General features: G+C 51.1%; 1 protein-coding gene across 1 annotated transcript in view; it reads left to right on the forward strand.

Moving 5' to 3' along the window:
* Positions 1-14,549, forward strand: part of STX1A (syntaxin 1A) — a gene marked incomplete at its 5' end in the record, with an annotated part of 56,459 nt that overhangs the window by 24,150 nt on the left and 17,760 nt on the right. Inside the window, one exon of the mRNA XM_080629983.1 lies at positions 13,522-13,596. Coding sequence (XP_080486109.1) covers positions 13,522-13,596 — 75 coding nt within the window. The remainder of the gene's footprint in view (positions 1-13,521; positions 13,597-14,549) is intronic.

Raw genomic sequence — 14,549 nt, forward strand, 5'->3', positions numbered from 1 at the left:
GTTGATGCTTTGAATATTGCTCAGCTTTTTCCTGCAGAATGAAAAGGTTTAGAGCTGGTTTTGTTTTTAAGGATGCTACTGAGCAGTTGGTCTGCGGCACTGGATGGGTTGTGTTGTGTTGTGTTGTAGGTTTCATGTTCACTGTTTTTATCTTCAGGTCTTACTTCCCACTTCAAAAAATGACTGCTCTTTAATGTCTTAAATTAAGTAAGTGCTGCCTGAACAGGTGTAATCATGAAAAGGTTCAGCAGAAAGACCTCTACCTCGGATAAAGAGCACGTGGGCTCAAGAAGGAGCTGACCCCTGGGAGTCTCTGGAGCTCTGAGAGTGGCTGCGGCAGTTCAGTGTGCATTAGTGCTTGCTCGGAGCCAAGCAGCAGAGCTGGGCAGACAGTGCAGTTTGTTTCTGTGGTTACTTCAATTAATCAGGGGATAGAAAACTGCAAGTTTCTCCTAAAAAGTTTCTGGGTCAAAAGCAGAGCAAGGGCAGACTTGCTGGAAGTGTTTTTCTGTGCTCCCTTTGCCTTTGGCTCCTTGGAAGAACTCTGATGCTGCCTTGCTCTTCCCAGCTGCTGGTGCTGCTGTTCCCAGGTAGCCAGGTCTTCTCTGAGTATTTTCGATAGAAGAAACAAAGTTCTTTTCTAGCAGAAAGGTTTTGGGAAGACGTGGCAACGGTAAGACTTTGGAGGCAGCCTTTTTTTAAAGGAGGAACAGTGGAGAGACCCCAACCCTAAATCTGCTCTCTGAATGCAGGCAGTAAAGCCCTGTCATTGTGTGCTGGAGAACATCTCCCCTGTTGTACCTCAGCTTGGAGGGAGCCCTGGTGTCTCTGTGTCAGTTCTTTTCACCTCATATACTGTTTGTTTTGAGGAAAGACAATTCAAACCTCATGCTGAGTCCTAAATTTTAGGAGTGAAGGCCCGCCTGAGCAAAAGCATGTGGTGATGGTAGGAGATGACACTATGTGTGTGGCATCCTAAGCTGAGGGGTACTCTTTGCAAAGTGTTCGGAAATGATGGGTGTAGTAATGTTTTTTCCATTGAGAGCTTAAAGGTTTTGAATAATGAAGAAAAACCTGTCATGTCTATGTCTTTGTAATGCCCTTTTTGCTAAGCAGGTTGGGTGTGTGACAGCGAAGTTGGGAATTTTCTGTACAGGTCAAGGCTTTTAGAAGAATGCAGCTGAGTGACTCATATGTGTTCAGTCCAAGTCAAAAATCAGGACACTTTTATGCAAGGCATGTTAACTTCTGTTGCAAATGCTACAGCTATAAGAAGTGCCTTATTCTTGGCATCCATCTGGATTCTTGCAGAGATGGTGCTTAGAGTGGGTAATGTGTGGATTATCTATCTCACCATGACCAAAAGGAATCTGGAGCTCCCAATCTGGAAGGTAATTCTGTGCCTTGACAGTACTGCAAGGGCTTTTAATAGCTTATAGTGCTACAGGAAGGCAGCCTGGTGGGAAAGTGATTTGAAGAATGTAAGCAGAACATCACCCACCTTATTTTCTTCTGAGTTTTAAGAATATCCTGTTTAGCAGTTCCACTTCTGCAGTGGTGGAGCCACATCAAATGCAGCAGCTCTCGAGAATTAGCTGTGAAAGGATGTGTAATTTTGTCCTGGGTTCAGCAGTAGCAGTCATTTTTCTCCTTCTTAGTAGCTGGTGCAGTGCTGTGTTTTTGACTTTCGGCCTGGGAGCAGTGCTGATAACACTGATGTTTTTAGTTGTTGCTAAGTCGTGTTTACTCTGACCAAGGACTTTCTGAGTCTCACACTCTGCCAGGGAGGAGGAGAAGCTGGGAGGAAGCAGAGACAGGACACCTGACCCACACTAGGCAAAGAGGTATTCCATACCACAGCACATCATGCCCAGTATATAAACTGGGGGCAGTTACCCGGAATGGTTAGATCACTGCTCAGTCAGGCTGGGTATCGGTCGGCGGGTGGTGAGCGGTTGTATTCTCTTCCCTTGTTATTTCCCTTATCATTATTATTATTGGAAAAAAGCCTACAGCACCCTGGATTCCCAGGCGGTCTCCCATCCAAATTTTTGCTCTTAATTGCAAATAAAATGATTCATAGAATCATAGAATCCCAGACTGGTTTGGGTTGGAAGGGACCTTAAAGCTCATCCAGTTCCAACCCCTGCCACAGGCAGGGACACCTTCCACTAGAGCAGGTTGCTCCAAGCCCCTGTGTCCAACCTGGCCTTGAACACTGCCAGGGATGGGGCAGCCACAGCTTCTCTGGGCACCCTGTGCCAGCGCCTCAGCACCCTCACAGGGAAGAGCTTCTGCCTAAGAGCTCATCTCAGTTTCTCCTCTGGCAGGTTAAAGCCATTCCCCTTGGCCTGTCCCTACAGACCCTTGCCCAAAGCCCCTCTCCAGGTTTCCTGTAGCTCCTTTAGGCACCGGGAGCTGCTCTAAGGTCTCCCCTTAAGGAGCCTTCTCTTCTCCAGGCTGAACCAGCCCAGCTCTCTCAGCCTGGCTCCAGAGCAGAGCTGCTCCAGTCCTTTGGTGAAATCCTGCTTTCTAGCCTCTGCTTCATTTAATTTTCTCTTTGTACATCTTTTTTGTACATCCCCATCTGGGAAATGTGGAAGTGCTTTTGGGACACAGGGTCAATGTAGTGTTTGGAGGTGGAATCACAGCCCCCTTTCGTGTGCCCTGCCCATCCTCAGCACAGAGCTGTATTGAGCTTAGGGAGGCAGTTGTCTGCCTGGTTCTTGGTCAGATTTGCCCTTCCCAAGAAGAAAATAGCTTCGTTCCCTGCATGAACTGTCTGGCTGTCGGTTGCTGCCTTACTTGCTAGCTGTCCTCCCAAGTCTGCAAGTGGATACAAGGACCTGGAGGTGTATTTGGCTGTTGGGTTATTGCTGTCCGTAGGAACCAGCTGAGATTTGTCCTTTTTCAGTATCTCTGTAGTTGCTTTTTAGGCTGGTTTTGTCATTAATCAGGTGTGCCTTTAAATCAGATAGGTGAAGCAAGCACAGTTCTCTGTGCTGCCTCTGCAAGCTGGTGAATGGATTTCCCTCCAGCCTGCAAGCTCTTATTGAAACTACTGAATTGATGAGTGACCCCTGCATGGCACTCATTCATCCGTTTTCCCCAATCTGACTCTGCTTCTTTAATCATCTGGTCCCTGTGTCCAGCCTGATGGCATGGGTGTGATAAACTTGTACATCCCTGCTTAGTCCCTGCCTGCTCCATACTGCAGGCAATGCCAAGATACCCTCCTTGCTGCTTTTCCTTTATTGCACGTTTTTCTTTAGTTTAGACCTTCCCCTCTCTTGACCCCAGCTTTGCTTCTGAGCTGTGTTGGACGCACCCCTCTGAAGCATGCTCAGCAGTGGTGCCCTTTGCACATCTGCAACAGCTGGAGTTTTCTGCTGTCTTTCCTGAGCATCCCCTGCATTTGGTAAAGCTGGTGTACACTGAGAGTTAGAGTTAGGGTTTGGCCTTGGAGGGAAACACTGCCGTCCCTGCAAGAGCTGCAGTGGAACTGCAGTGTATGTCTTGATGCAAGTGCAGGACCTGGCTATGTGTTTGTGTGAAGCAGCCCCTGCATGTGAATACTTTGGGTTGGGATCCACGGGCCAGAAATGTAGAAAAGGGTAACTTGGGAAGAAGGCAGTTAATGAAGAAAAGCCTCTGTTTATTAGGGTTTGGTGAGGAGGAGCAGAATGCACCATGACTGTAGTGCACAGGGTTGGGGACACAGCTGTGTTTTGTGACCCAGCATACCCTGAGCATGGCCACAGACATTTAGAAGACACCCCAGTATGAGGTGTCTGTGCCCCTGTAACAGGGGAGGTTGAGACGAGCTCTTAGGCAGAAGCTCTTCCCTGTGAGGGTGCTGAGGCGCTGGCCCAGGGTGCCCAGAGAAGCTGTGGCTGCCCCATCCCTGGCAGTGTTCAAGGCCAGGTTGGACACAGGGGCTTGGAGCAAGCTGCTCTAGTGGAAGGTGTCCCTGCCTGTGGCAGGGGTTGGAACTGGATGAGCTTTAAGGTCCCTTCCAACCCAAACCATTCTATGAGTCTGTGATTTCCCCGAGGATTCCACCTGGGAATATAAAACGTGCTGTCTAAAAGGCAGAAATACCACCCTGCAGGGAGAGAGATGTCTTTTCCTTGGCAAGTTGGGGAGCAGAAGGGCTCCTGTGGCCACGTCAGGGTTGCTGAGGTCCTGGGGAGGTTAAGTTCTGGGCTGTGCTCTTGCATGAGGGCCTGCTTCTGCCAGTGGTATGGCAGCAAGGAGGTGCAGCAGGGACTGCCTGCGGATGCCTTCACTTGCACTGGAGTTAAACTTTAAAGAGATTTTGTTTTAAGTATGCAAATGATTTGGCAGGTAACAGTGCTTGGCCAGGGAGGTGCCAACAGCAGATGCTTGGGGCAAAGCATGTGAGCTGGCAGGGCAGAGCCCGCTGTCTTGCTGGACAATTAGCTTAAGAGCTAAGAAGGGCAGTGGTGCAAATGCTGAAGGCAAATCCTGGCAAAAAAAGGAGTCTGGAGAGTGAAGTGGGAGAGGAGGGTGGAATCCAGCATGGGGAGGGAGGGAACACACAAGGGAATCTGTAATTAAGTGAGACAGATGAGGCCAAGGTAGTGAAGGAAGGCTGCAGAGATGAGGGGCCAGGAGGGAACGGGTGAGCCAAGGAGGAAATGTGCAGGCACAGACAGTGCCAGACAGTGCACAGAACTATATCCCTATTTCCTGTGTGAGACATGAAGAGGGTGAATGGGTACTTTGCAGTTGGTGTGTGCAGTCCCAGACCTGCATCCATTCTATTTCCCCCTTCCTTTCTGAACAGCCCAAATGCATCCTTGCGCTGTTTTGAGGTAATTTTGTAGGGTCTCTGTAGTTTTTTGTTAATTCAAACTGTGTTGTTTCATCTTTTTTGTTAAGTTGGTTTTCCTCCCTTCCTACCACCATTCCTAGTTTTCTCTGGCTTTATTTCAAGCAGTCAGAGGTAACCTGCCTTAATCTGAGGAGCACTGAGCAAGGACAACGAGGGAAGGTGAGAGGGGTGGAGCAGAGCACAAGCATGGTTTGCTTTTAGGGTTCCCTGTGCCTTCCTCCACCAGAGGTTTCCCCTCCAATGAATTAATGAGAGCCACGGGGAAGGCAGCTGGTGACAGGCGAGTGACGCCGTGCTGGGGAGGAGCGGGCGGCTGCAGTGAGCGTGCCGGGGAGCACGTCGGCACTGCCTGGCGCGGCGCGGCTCCCGGCCCTGAGCACGGCTCGGGCAGTGTGAGGCAGGAGGGGCACAGGCAGCGGTGCCTGCAGAAGCACAGGGGCCATCGATGGGGAGATGCTGGAGTGAGCGGGGTGGTGGTGGCAGGAGGACTGGTCCCTTCCGACCCAAACCCTGCTGTGAGTCCATGGCTCTATACTTGAGCAAGTGCCCATAGCTGTGAGGTGTTGTTTTTCCCTTTTTGACATTTTCCATACCTTTCCTGCTGCCTCTTGTGACGCTCTGTGCCCTGGGCTGCTGCTAAAGCCTTCCAATGACCAAAGCCCTTTGTTGATTAAATGCATTATGATTATTGCTTGTGAGTTGTTGCGGAGATGCAGCAGGCTGCTGTGCAGTGGATAGCTCTTAGGGACCTTCCTGGCCTTATGCCCAAGCCATTTGCTCTGACACCCAACATAGCTGCAGGTTGCAACAACTGCTTGACCTGGTCAGGGTGTTGCCCTGCCAAATCTGCTAATGGAAGCTCCGTCTGAGGTTGGGAGCTATCAGATGGCCACTGCCCTGCTCAGGGCCCAGGGTGAGGAGAATGGGGTGAGGGGGACTGAGACTCACAACAGTGGCATAACCAGGCAGCCAGCCTGGGGATCGGCCGTGGGCAGCGCATGTCACAGAACCATAGAATCCCCATTTTGTCTTAGCAGATAATGGGAAACCGAAGACAAGACAAAAAGTGAGGACCTTTAGTTCATGATGATCCAGATGATCACGACTTGCTCCTTTGTATCATGTGTGCACACAATAAATTTAAAGCATTATATCCTCGATGCATCCTTACGCATTTCTTACAACTTTTCTGTAATTCCTCCTTTTGGAGTTTTACTTGCCATTCATCTCCCATTTTCCCATACGTAGTGGGAAGGAGGAGAATATTTTCTCACTTTCTCCCAGTGGCACAGAAGGTAGAGATGGGAGTGGCAGGCACCTGGAAAACCCAGCAAGCAGCAGCCCAAAGTATGGGCTGAATTGTTGTAAAGTGCCTGCATTCATGAAGGAGAATGGGAGAATAATGCAGAAAGGACAGAAGCATAGGGGAAAGCACATGATGTATCTTATGATGGTTAAATTCTTACGTTCCAGCAGTAATTCTGGTTGTTGCTAAACAGTCAGTACCGAAAATAGACACTGCTGGGTCCAGTCTGAAGTTATCGATTGGGAAGTTTTCCAAGAGCTGAGTAAGATGGTGCCTCAGTGTTCATTTCCAGCAAGTCTCCACATACTTTATGAGCATCAGGAGCTTGGAAGGTAGCACAGCGTTGGATTTTGAAAGGAAGAGATGGGAAATGAGCTGAGTAATTACTGATTAACCCAACCTTCCTTCTGGGGAAAATAATGGAGTATTTGAAGTGGAATTCAATTGAGAGGATGAAAAGAGGGTAATACTATTAATGCAACCTGGTGTTGTAAAATATCTTTACTTGAGACCTCTGCCTGCTGCTTGCTTGCAGGAGAGTCAGGTCAGCGTTGCTGCCTGTGAGCCCTGGCCCTGTCATCCCACTGCACCTTGCATCCCTCCTGCAGCTCCTCAGAAAGATGCATGGGGCCCCAGGTGGGGTGGGAGCAGCTGGTTAAGGGGCAAGGTGCTCATGCAAGAAAGGTCCTGAAGGCATGGAGTGCCACCCTGGAGCTAAAGGAGGTGGATGGAGAGGCTTGAGGAGAGCCGTGGGGAGGACAGGGAGGAAAGCAAGCTGTTTGCTCATCATCCAGCTAAGTATTGCTCTCGGAGAGGTGGACACCCGAAAACTTTGTGAAAGAAGCTGCGAGACACCCAGGGCTGGAGATCTCTGACGGATGGGCACATCTGCAGCTGGTGGAGGCAGCCACTCAAAGCTGCTCATTCACAGACATTTTGAGGTCTCAGTTGGGTGCCCCTCGTGGAGGCAGCTCGCTGGTGGGCCATGGGGAGTTCCCAGGGCTGCTGGCTGCAGCCGCTGCCCTCACCCACCCAGCACCCACCATCGGTTTGTGGGAAGCTACTGTGCCTTCATCAGGCCTATTTTTCGCTTTGAGCTGTGTTTTAGTAGGACCTTACTGCTGTGCAAAGAGATCTATGCTCTTCAGCTGGCATTGTAAGTCAGGGTACATCATTATTGTTGAGAAATTAATTAAAAGATATCCTAAGCCCCCTGCTTTGAGCTATCACTACTTGCTGTTTCCTGACAGCTTAGCAACCTCTCGCTGTGAGCTGGAGCACAGCATGGCTGGGGATGCTAGAGGCAAGCTGCAGGTCCCACAAGGTTTGCTGCTGCATACGAACTGTTCCCCCCATGGCTGTGATGGCAGGCGGCTCTGTGAGCAGATCTTGGGAGCCGTGTGGTTGCACAAATTGGATTTGAGCTCACGTGAATGTGTCCAGGCAGGGTTACAGGGCTCCCCTTCATCCCTAGCTCTTTATGACCAACACTTGCTCTGAAAGGGAGGAACCGGGAGGAGGCACTGTGCTGCGCCGCCTGTCTCCATCTTTTGCACAGATTCATCACCAAAATGCTTTGTTATGAACAAACTTTGATCCCCTCATTTCTACTGATGGGGTTATAAGCAGCCAACAAGTATGGCTGCAGGAGAAGCAGTTAATGCATAGCACAGCTCTCCCTTCATCCTGAGGTTTGTTTCCCAGGGGGTTTCTGGCTCTGGGGCCAGCCTGGAGCAGCAGGAGCAGCTGGAGGAGGACGGCTGTGGGATGAGAACACCCAAGGGGGAAGCTCAGCTGCTGCCCAGCTCAGCAACAGGCTGTGAAAGGGCTACTCCATTGCTGCAGGGCTCTCAGTGTCCAACCGCTGGACTTATTCTCCATGTTTCTTGGTGACCACAGCAGCTCAGCACCTTTGCCCAGCTGGACCGGCAGCTGTGAGGAGCACACTGGGTTCCTAGGGTGTGTGAAACAGGACCCATCACTGCTACTACAGAATGGTGTTTTATAAGTGCAGTCCCACTGATGTTATCACCTTTTAATTATCTAAAAAGATGTCTCAGAAAACATCAGTTACTCACCTGCTGCCTTTTTTAGTAACCTGAAAAGTCAGGAGGTGCAATTTTAGTCTGATGCAGATCACCTCCAGATGCAGCCAGGTGGTGCAGGTGATGTGTTTTAGTGAGCACCTTTAGTCCCAGAGGGTCTGTAAGAGCTTCTCACACCCTTCAAGGCATGATCTCTGTTCTGCACCTGTGTGAAAACCTTGTGATGTCTTGCACTGACATTGATCCCTGGCAGTGCCTCTCCTTGCTGCATGTCCGGCAGGATTTGTCCCTCTTGGCATGCTGGAAGCTACAAATCCCAGGGCTGCTAGCACTCCATGATGGCACCGGATGTCTCCTGTGCCCTCTCTCCTGGCAAAGGCAGATGGATAGCATCAGTGTGTCCTATTTCTGCAGCTCAGCAAGCAGCTGCAGCTCCTTGTGTTGCTTCTGTGTGGAAGGAACAGTCCTGGCTCTGCTCATGGTCACTCAGCTCTCTCCTGCCCACCCCTGTGTGTGCTCCTCCGTTCTGTCCCATTTTACTGAGCTTGAATAAATAAGTTGCAATGTTAGACTCTGAGCTCCATTTCCAGGAAGGGTCATCAGCCTTTGGGAACTGGAGGACTGCACAGAGGTCATTGATATCCCAAATCTCTTTTGGCAAATAGGACTTCAGCTGGAAAGTCCTCTGCAGGGCTGTTCTCCATCTATCCCTTCGTCCCTCCATCTGTCCATCCATCCGTCCATCTGCTGGTACTGGGGATTGTCCTGATCCAGGTGCAGGACCTTGCCCTTGGGCTGGTTGAACTTCACAATGGTTACACAGACCCACTCCTCCAGCCTGCCCAGGTCCCTCTGATGCCACCCTTCCCTCCAGTGTCACCCACAAATTTGCTGAGGGTGCCCTCAATTGTGCTGTCTGTGTTGTTGATGAAGATGCAAAATAGCATTGGTCAGAGTATGGACACCGCTTGTTACTGGTTTTCACTTGCACATTGAGCCATTGACTGCAACAGTTTGGATGTGGCCATCCCACCAATTCCTTATCCATCTATAGACCATCCATGAAATCTGTAAATCTCCAAATAAGACGCAAGAAGATTATGGGGGACCATATGAAGGGCCTTATAGAAGTTGAGGTAAATGGCATCTGTAGCTCTTCCCTTGTTCACTGTTGCAGTCACTCCATTGTAGAAGAGCACCAGCTAAGGCATGATTTGCCCTTGGTGAAGCTATGTTGGCCGTCTCCCATTACCTCCCTGCCATCCGTATGTTTCAACATGTCTTCCAGGAGGAGATCATGCTCCATGATCTTACTGGGCTTGGAGGTGAGGCTGCCTGATCAGTAGTTCCCATCTTGGGGATGCAGCAGCCCTTCTAGCCAATCTCCTCCCTGATAATTTTAAGAACAGGTTTGATTTTTATTACTTTAAGGCCATGGAACACCATCGAAAATATTCCAACCCACGCTGTATATTCCTAGGAAGGATTCCTTATGGTTTATTCCCAGAGACCAGATAGCTCGTGGGGCTGCCAGGTCTGTGCTTCCTCTTCGCATTCGCCTTCAGAAGATAGCCTACGTTCTGTAAACGGCCACATCCATGGCAACCTGCAAGAGACAGAAGAAAAGTTGTAAGGTTTATTTTTGTTCCATTTCCTTCGAGGAGCTGTGGTCAGGACTTTCTTTCATTTTGAATTCAAAGAAGTAACTGTTTGGCAAAAAGATCCCTCTTCCAGCTTTGCCAGGTAACTCAATTATGAATGAGGTTGAAATTGTACTTCTCTGGATTATGTAGGTTGATTGTTGGCAGTAAAGAATTGCAGGTCACGAATGGGTGGACGTTCATTAGTGTGAACAATAAGTGAGTGAGGAAGCTTTGACAGCAGAGAACTGTATCGAGTGTGCAAAATCACTGTCACTGGGATGATCAGACATGCTGCGGAGAGGGGGGCATCAGTTGCTTCCCATTAGCTGTGAAGGGTGAGGGTCTGGTGCCTGCTGCTGCTGCCCTCCAGCTCTCTGCTGGGCACTTTGGAGGCTTTTTCCTTCCTTCTTTATGGATAATGGTGAACATCAGTGATGAGCATTGGGCTGCAGACGGGATTCTCCTCCCTGCCCTGAGGAGCATCTTGCATGGCAGTTCTGGGTGCCAGTTCCTTGTGTTTGCCTCTTTTCCTGTTGCTTGAGAGATACTTTTGGGAACTTGGAGAGACATGGGAAAGGTGACACAGGGGAATTGAGTTTTCCTCCTTCCCAAGTAGCTAAGGCTGTGATGGAGCTGAGAGGTGTTACAAGCCTGGGCTGGGCATTTGCAGGTGCCCCACTTGCTGTTGGCAGGAGGAGGAGAAAGAGCTTCCACTGCTGCCTGTTCCCCTGCTGCCTGCACCCCACCTCCCCTGTGCTTCCTGAGCTCCTCTCCAGGGCAGGTCACAGCCCAGGTCTCAGCCCCAGACCAAAGCCTCCTCCCCACTCCCAGGGAACCTCTGGGACATGGCCGCAGGTTCTGGTGACCATGGGAACATCCTTGCTCCTCTGCTGTACTCAATGCCGGCAGGCGTGGAGCAGACATCCCTGGTGAGCTGTGGGATGCGGGAGCCTGGCCTGGCTTCTTGACCATCACATCTTGCCCTTCAGTGCTGCTCTGCTCGCCGGGGTGACCGTAGCTGTGGTGATGATGTGGTACTTGAGCTTCCTGTTGCTGAATGTTACTTGCCGTGAACAGTTAAATAGATTTGAATGAGTCACTTAAACAGACGCTATGGATGTGAAAATAATTGTCTGGGAAATCTGTGCTGCCAGGTCGCCAAGTATTCCTCACACATCCCGTGACTCAAAGCCAGCCAGCAGTGTTTTCTCCTTGATGCTCAGTTGGAAATATTTTGAGGAAAGGCAGCCGAGCTCCCTGTCCTGTGTCCCCTCCATCTGTCCATGTGGTCCTGTCCCCTTCCTGAGCAGCCAGCTTGGGGACATTCTCACCTGTGCTCACCACTTGCCCTGTACATCTTCAGTGATGGCATCACTGCAGCAAATCCCTCAGCCCACATTGACAGGAAGAAGGGAAATGACATTGCAGTGAGTTATATGAAATTGTTTCTTAGGATCAAAAGTGGATATGGGTGGGAAGGGACCCTGGTGGTCCATGGTCCAGTACCCTCCGGCAAGTCAGGTTACTCAGGCCTTCACCCACAGCCACATGCTAAGATGTCCCTAAGGATGGACAGCTGACAGACTCCTTGGGTCCAGTATTTGACCTCATTCATGATGACATTTTCTTTTCCTAATGTCTAATTTGAATTTTCCTTATCCCAGCTTGGCCTATTGCTGGTTGTCCTGTCCCTATGCTCCTCCAGGCTTCGACAAGAAGCTGAAGGTCATCTCCAAGGATTCCAGGAAGCTCCAGCTTCTCTCCATCCTCCTGCTGGGTAGTCATAGGCTGCAGTAGGAGCCCCTTTGTCTTTCCCCTTTGCTGGTGAACAAGCCTGGCTCTTGGCCTGACTCTGTGTTTGTGGCAGCCTGTTGTCCTCCAGCACTCTTGGGTCTTTGCTTCCTTGTGAGCTGGCCCCAGCCTGTCTGGGTGCAGGCAGTTACCCAGCCGGGGCTGGTTTATTTCTTCATCAAACACAAGTTCTTTCAGGAATGGGGGAAAAAATAAATAATTAGTCAAATGAGAACTCCAGCTGGGGATGAGCTCTTCCTTCCCTGCCTTTGTGCTTATTCTCTAGCTCATACGTAATTGTACCGCTTTCCCTGGAAAGGTGCTGTGTTGGCTTGCTCAGAATACCTGGAGCCTGGGGTGAAGGTATCGACAGACGTATTCCCTTTTTCCTTTTCACAATAGCATCGAAGCTCTTAGCTCTGAGTCAGAGATGAATACAGCCATCCATAGGATGTGACCTTCACCCAGCACGTTCCCATCATGATGATTTTCTCATTATGCCTGTGACTGGCAGGTGGGAGCGTATGGCACAGAGCTACCACAGCCACTGGAATGACTCAGATAATGTGCCTAGAGTCTATTAAACAAAGTCTATTTAATTAAGTAAGTGTTGATCTCATCAAAATCAAGAGGAAGCATTGGGGTAGCAGCTTCTCTAGAAATCATATTTGAATGGCAGATGGTTTGTACATTCTTTTGTATCTGGATCTTGAAATATCGAAACATGCTGGTGTCAAGGCTGAGTTTTGGGATTGGCCAGTACCATGGTTGGGGCACGTTTACATTCCTGGCAAGCCAGCTACAAGCCCATGGGTGAACACTGGGCATTTGGTGCCACCACCCAGCCTTTCTGCAGTGCACAGCATCACGGTCTGCACAGGCAGGGCACAGTTGGGTACCAGTGTGCTGAGCCATCTTCCACTAGAGCAGGTTGGGCCAAGCCCCTGTGTCCAACCTGGCCTTGAACACTGCCGGGGATGGGGCAGCCACAGCTTCTCTGGGCACCCTGGGCCAGCGCCTCAGCACCCTCCTGGTACCACATTTCTTCCCTGTGTCCAACCTTACACCACCCTTGTCAAGTTTAAATCGATTGCCCCTTGTGAACCTGTCCCTGCGGGCCCTGGAAAAAGTCTCCATCTTTCCTCTAAGCCCCCTTGAAGTCCTGAGCAGCCACAGGAAGGTCTCCCTGGAGCCATCTCTTCCCTGGGCTGCAGAGCCCCAACTCTCTCCCGTTTCTCCACAGCAGAGCTGTCCCAGCCCTTGGGCCGTTTTGGAGGCTCCTCTGGACCCACCAGGTCCATGCGTGTCTTGTGCTGGGGACCCCTGAGCTGGATGCAGAGCTCCAGGGGGTCTCAGGAGAGCAGAGCAGAGGAGGAGCATCCCCTGCCTCAACCTGCTGGTCACACTGCTGGTGATCAGCCCAGGAGACACTTGGCTTTGTGGGCTGCAAGCGCACACTGCTGGGCCATGTCCTGTTTGTCACCCAACGGTATCCCTGAGTCCTTCCTCACAGGGCTGCATGCCTTGCTGAGCAGAAGGTTTTTGGTGACCAGCAGTGGTTTTCATTTCACTGCAGGAACCATCACTGTGGATTGTGTATCCATTCCCTTCCGCTTTCTGCAGAACACTGGAATACAAGGCAGGTTAGGGCTGTGCAAACAGGTGGTCCTGCAGGATGGCTTCCTGTCTCTCTCGTTGCCCAACCAGCCTGGTTATTTCCCGGCTCAGGACCATTAGGAGAGTCCAACAGCGTGCTTGGGGTGGAAGTGCTCCCAGTCCAGCTGGGAGTGCTTGCAGTACTTGTCTCCAGATGCTAAGGGACCAGGCAGCAGATTTTAGCAGTCTCCAAAACATCTGTGTTTCCTTTTTTCTCTTCAGAAACGAAGGAGGAGCTGGAAGAGCTGATGTCTGACATAAAGAAGACGGCAAACAAAGTACGCTCCAAGCTAAAGAGTGAGTATTTGCCTGTGATGCTGCTGTGGAGCTCTGCCCACTGCCCTCCACTGGGCAGGGGATGCAGCAGGCAGGGAGCATTGCTGCCATGTGTCCTGCTCCATGCCTCCACTGCCCAGCACTCACCATTCATCCCCCATGACCAGAAATGCCGTGTGGCCCTGGGCTGTCATCTCAGCCCTGTGCTGGCAGCACCTGGGGTGTGACGCGGGTCAAGACAGTTTTGTGGTGTTTGCTCTGGGTGAGAGACCCACAGCCCTGCCCCCTCTGTGCATTCTCTGGTGGCAGCTTGAGCTGGCGCTGGGAGCTGTTGCAGAGCGTGGGGAAGAGACATCTGCCATTACTTTGCTGGGATCACCTGGGGATGGATGTCACTTTCTGTCCCCCTAGCATCCTCCAGCTGCCTTTATTTGCCCTTTGTGATTTTGCCCCCTTGTGCCCCATTCCCAAGATGGAGGTGAGGGAGTGGGGCTGTGAGCGCTGGCAGGCTCTGGGCTCTCACAGTGAGCAAACCCCTAGCATGGCCAAAGGTTGGTTTGCCAGGGCTGAGTTGTTGAAGAGGTGCTGCTGGGGAACGTGCAAGCGTCCAAGAAGAGCTGGCCCTTCCCTGGTGAGCCATGTTGGCACAGGCAGCCTAAGCAGGTGCAGCACCAAGGGGTCCCATGCAGAGAGCCATGATCCATCTTCCCCATGCAGCTCTGGCCAGTGTGCTGGCATGGGGCATGCTGTCCTGGTGCCTGGGATTCTCACTGCCCCCATCCTGCTTCCTCCAGGCTGGTCTTGGTTTTCAGTCCCCAGTGCAGGCTGCACCATTGGTGGCTCTGCCCAAGGCAGCAGTGCCTCCTGTTCATCCCAGATACGTTCGCAGTGTAGCCAGGATGGGCAGGAGGCACCACTGCCCCAGACACAGGCTCTGTGGGGCAGGTGGTGGGGAAGAAACGGGCCGTTGGGGT

This window comes from Psittacula echo, assembly GCF_963264785.1.
Source record: "Psittacula echo genome assembly, chromosome: 15".
NCBI lineage: Eukaryota > Metazoa > Chordata > Aves > Psittaciformes > Psittacidae > Psittacula > Psittacula echo.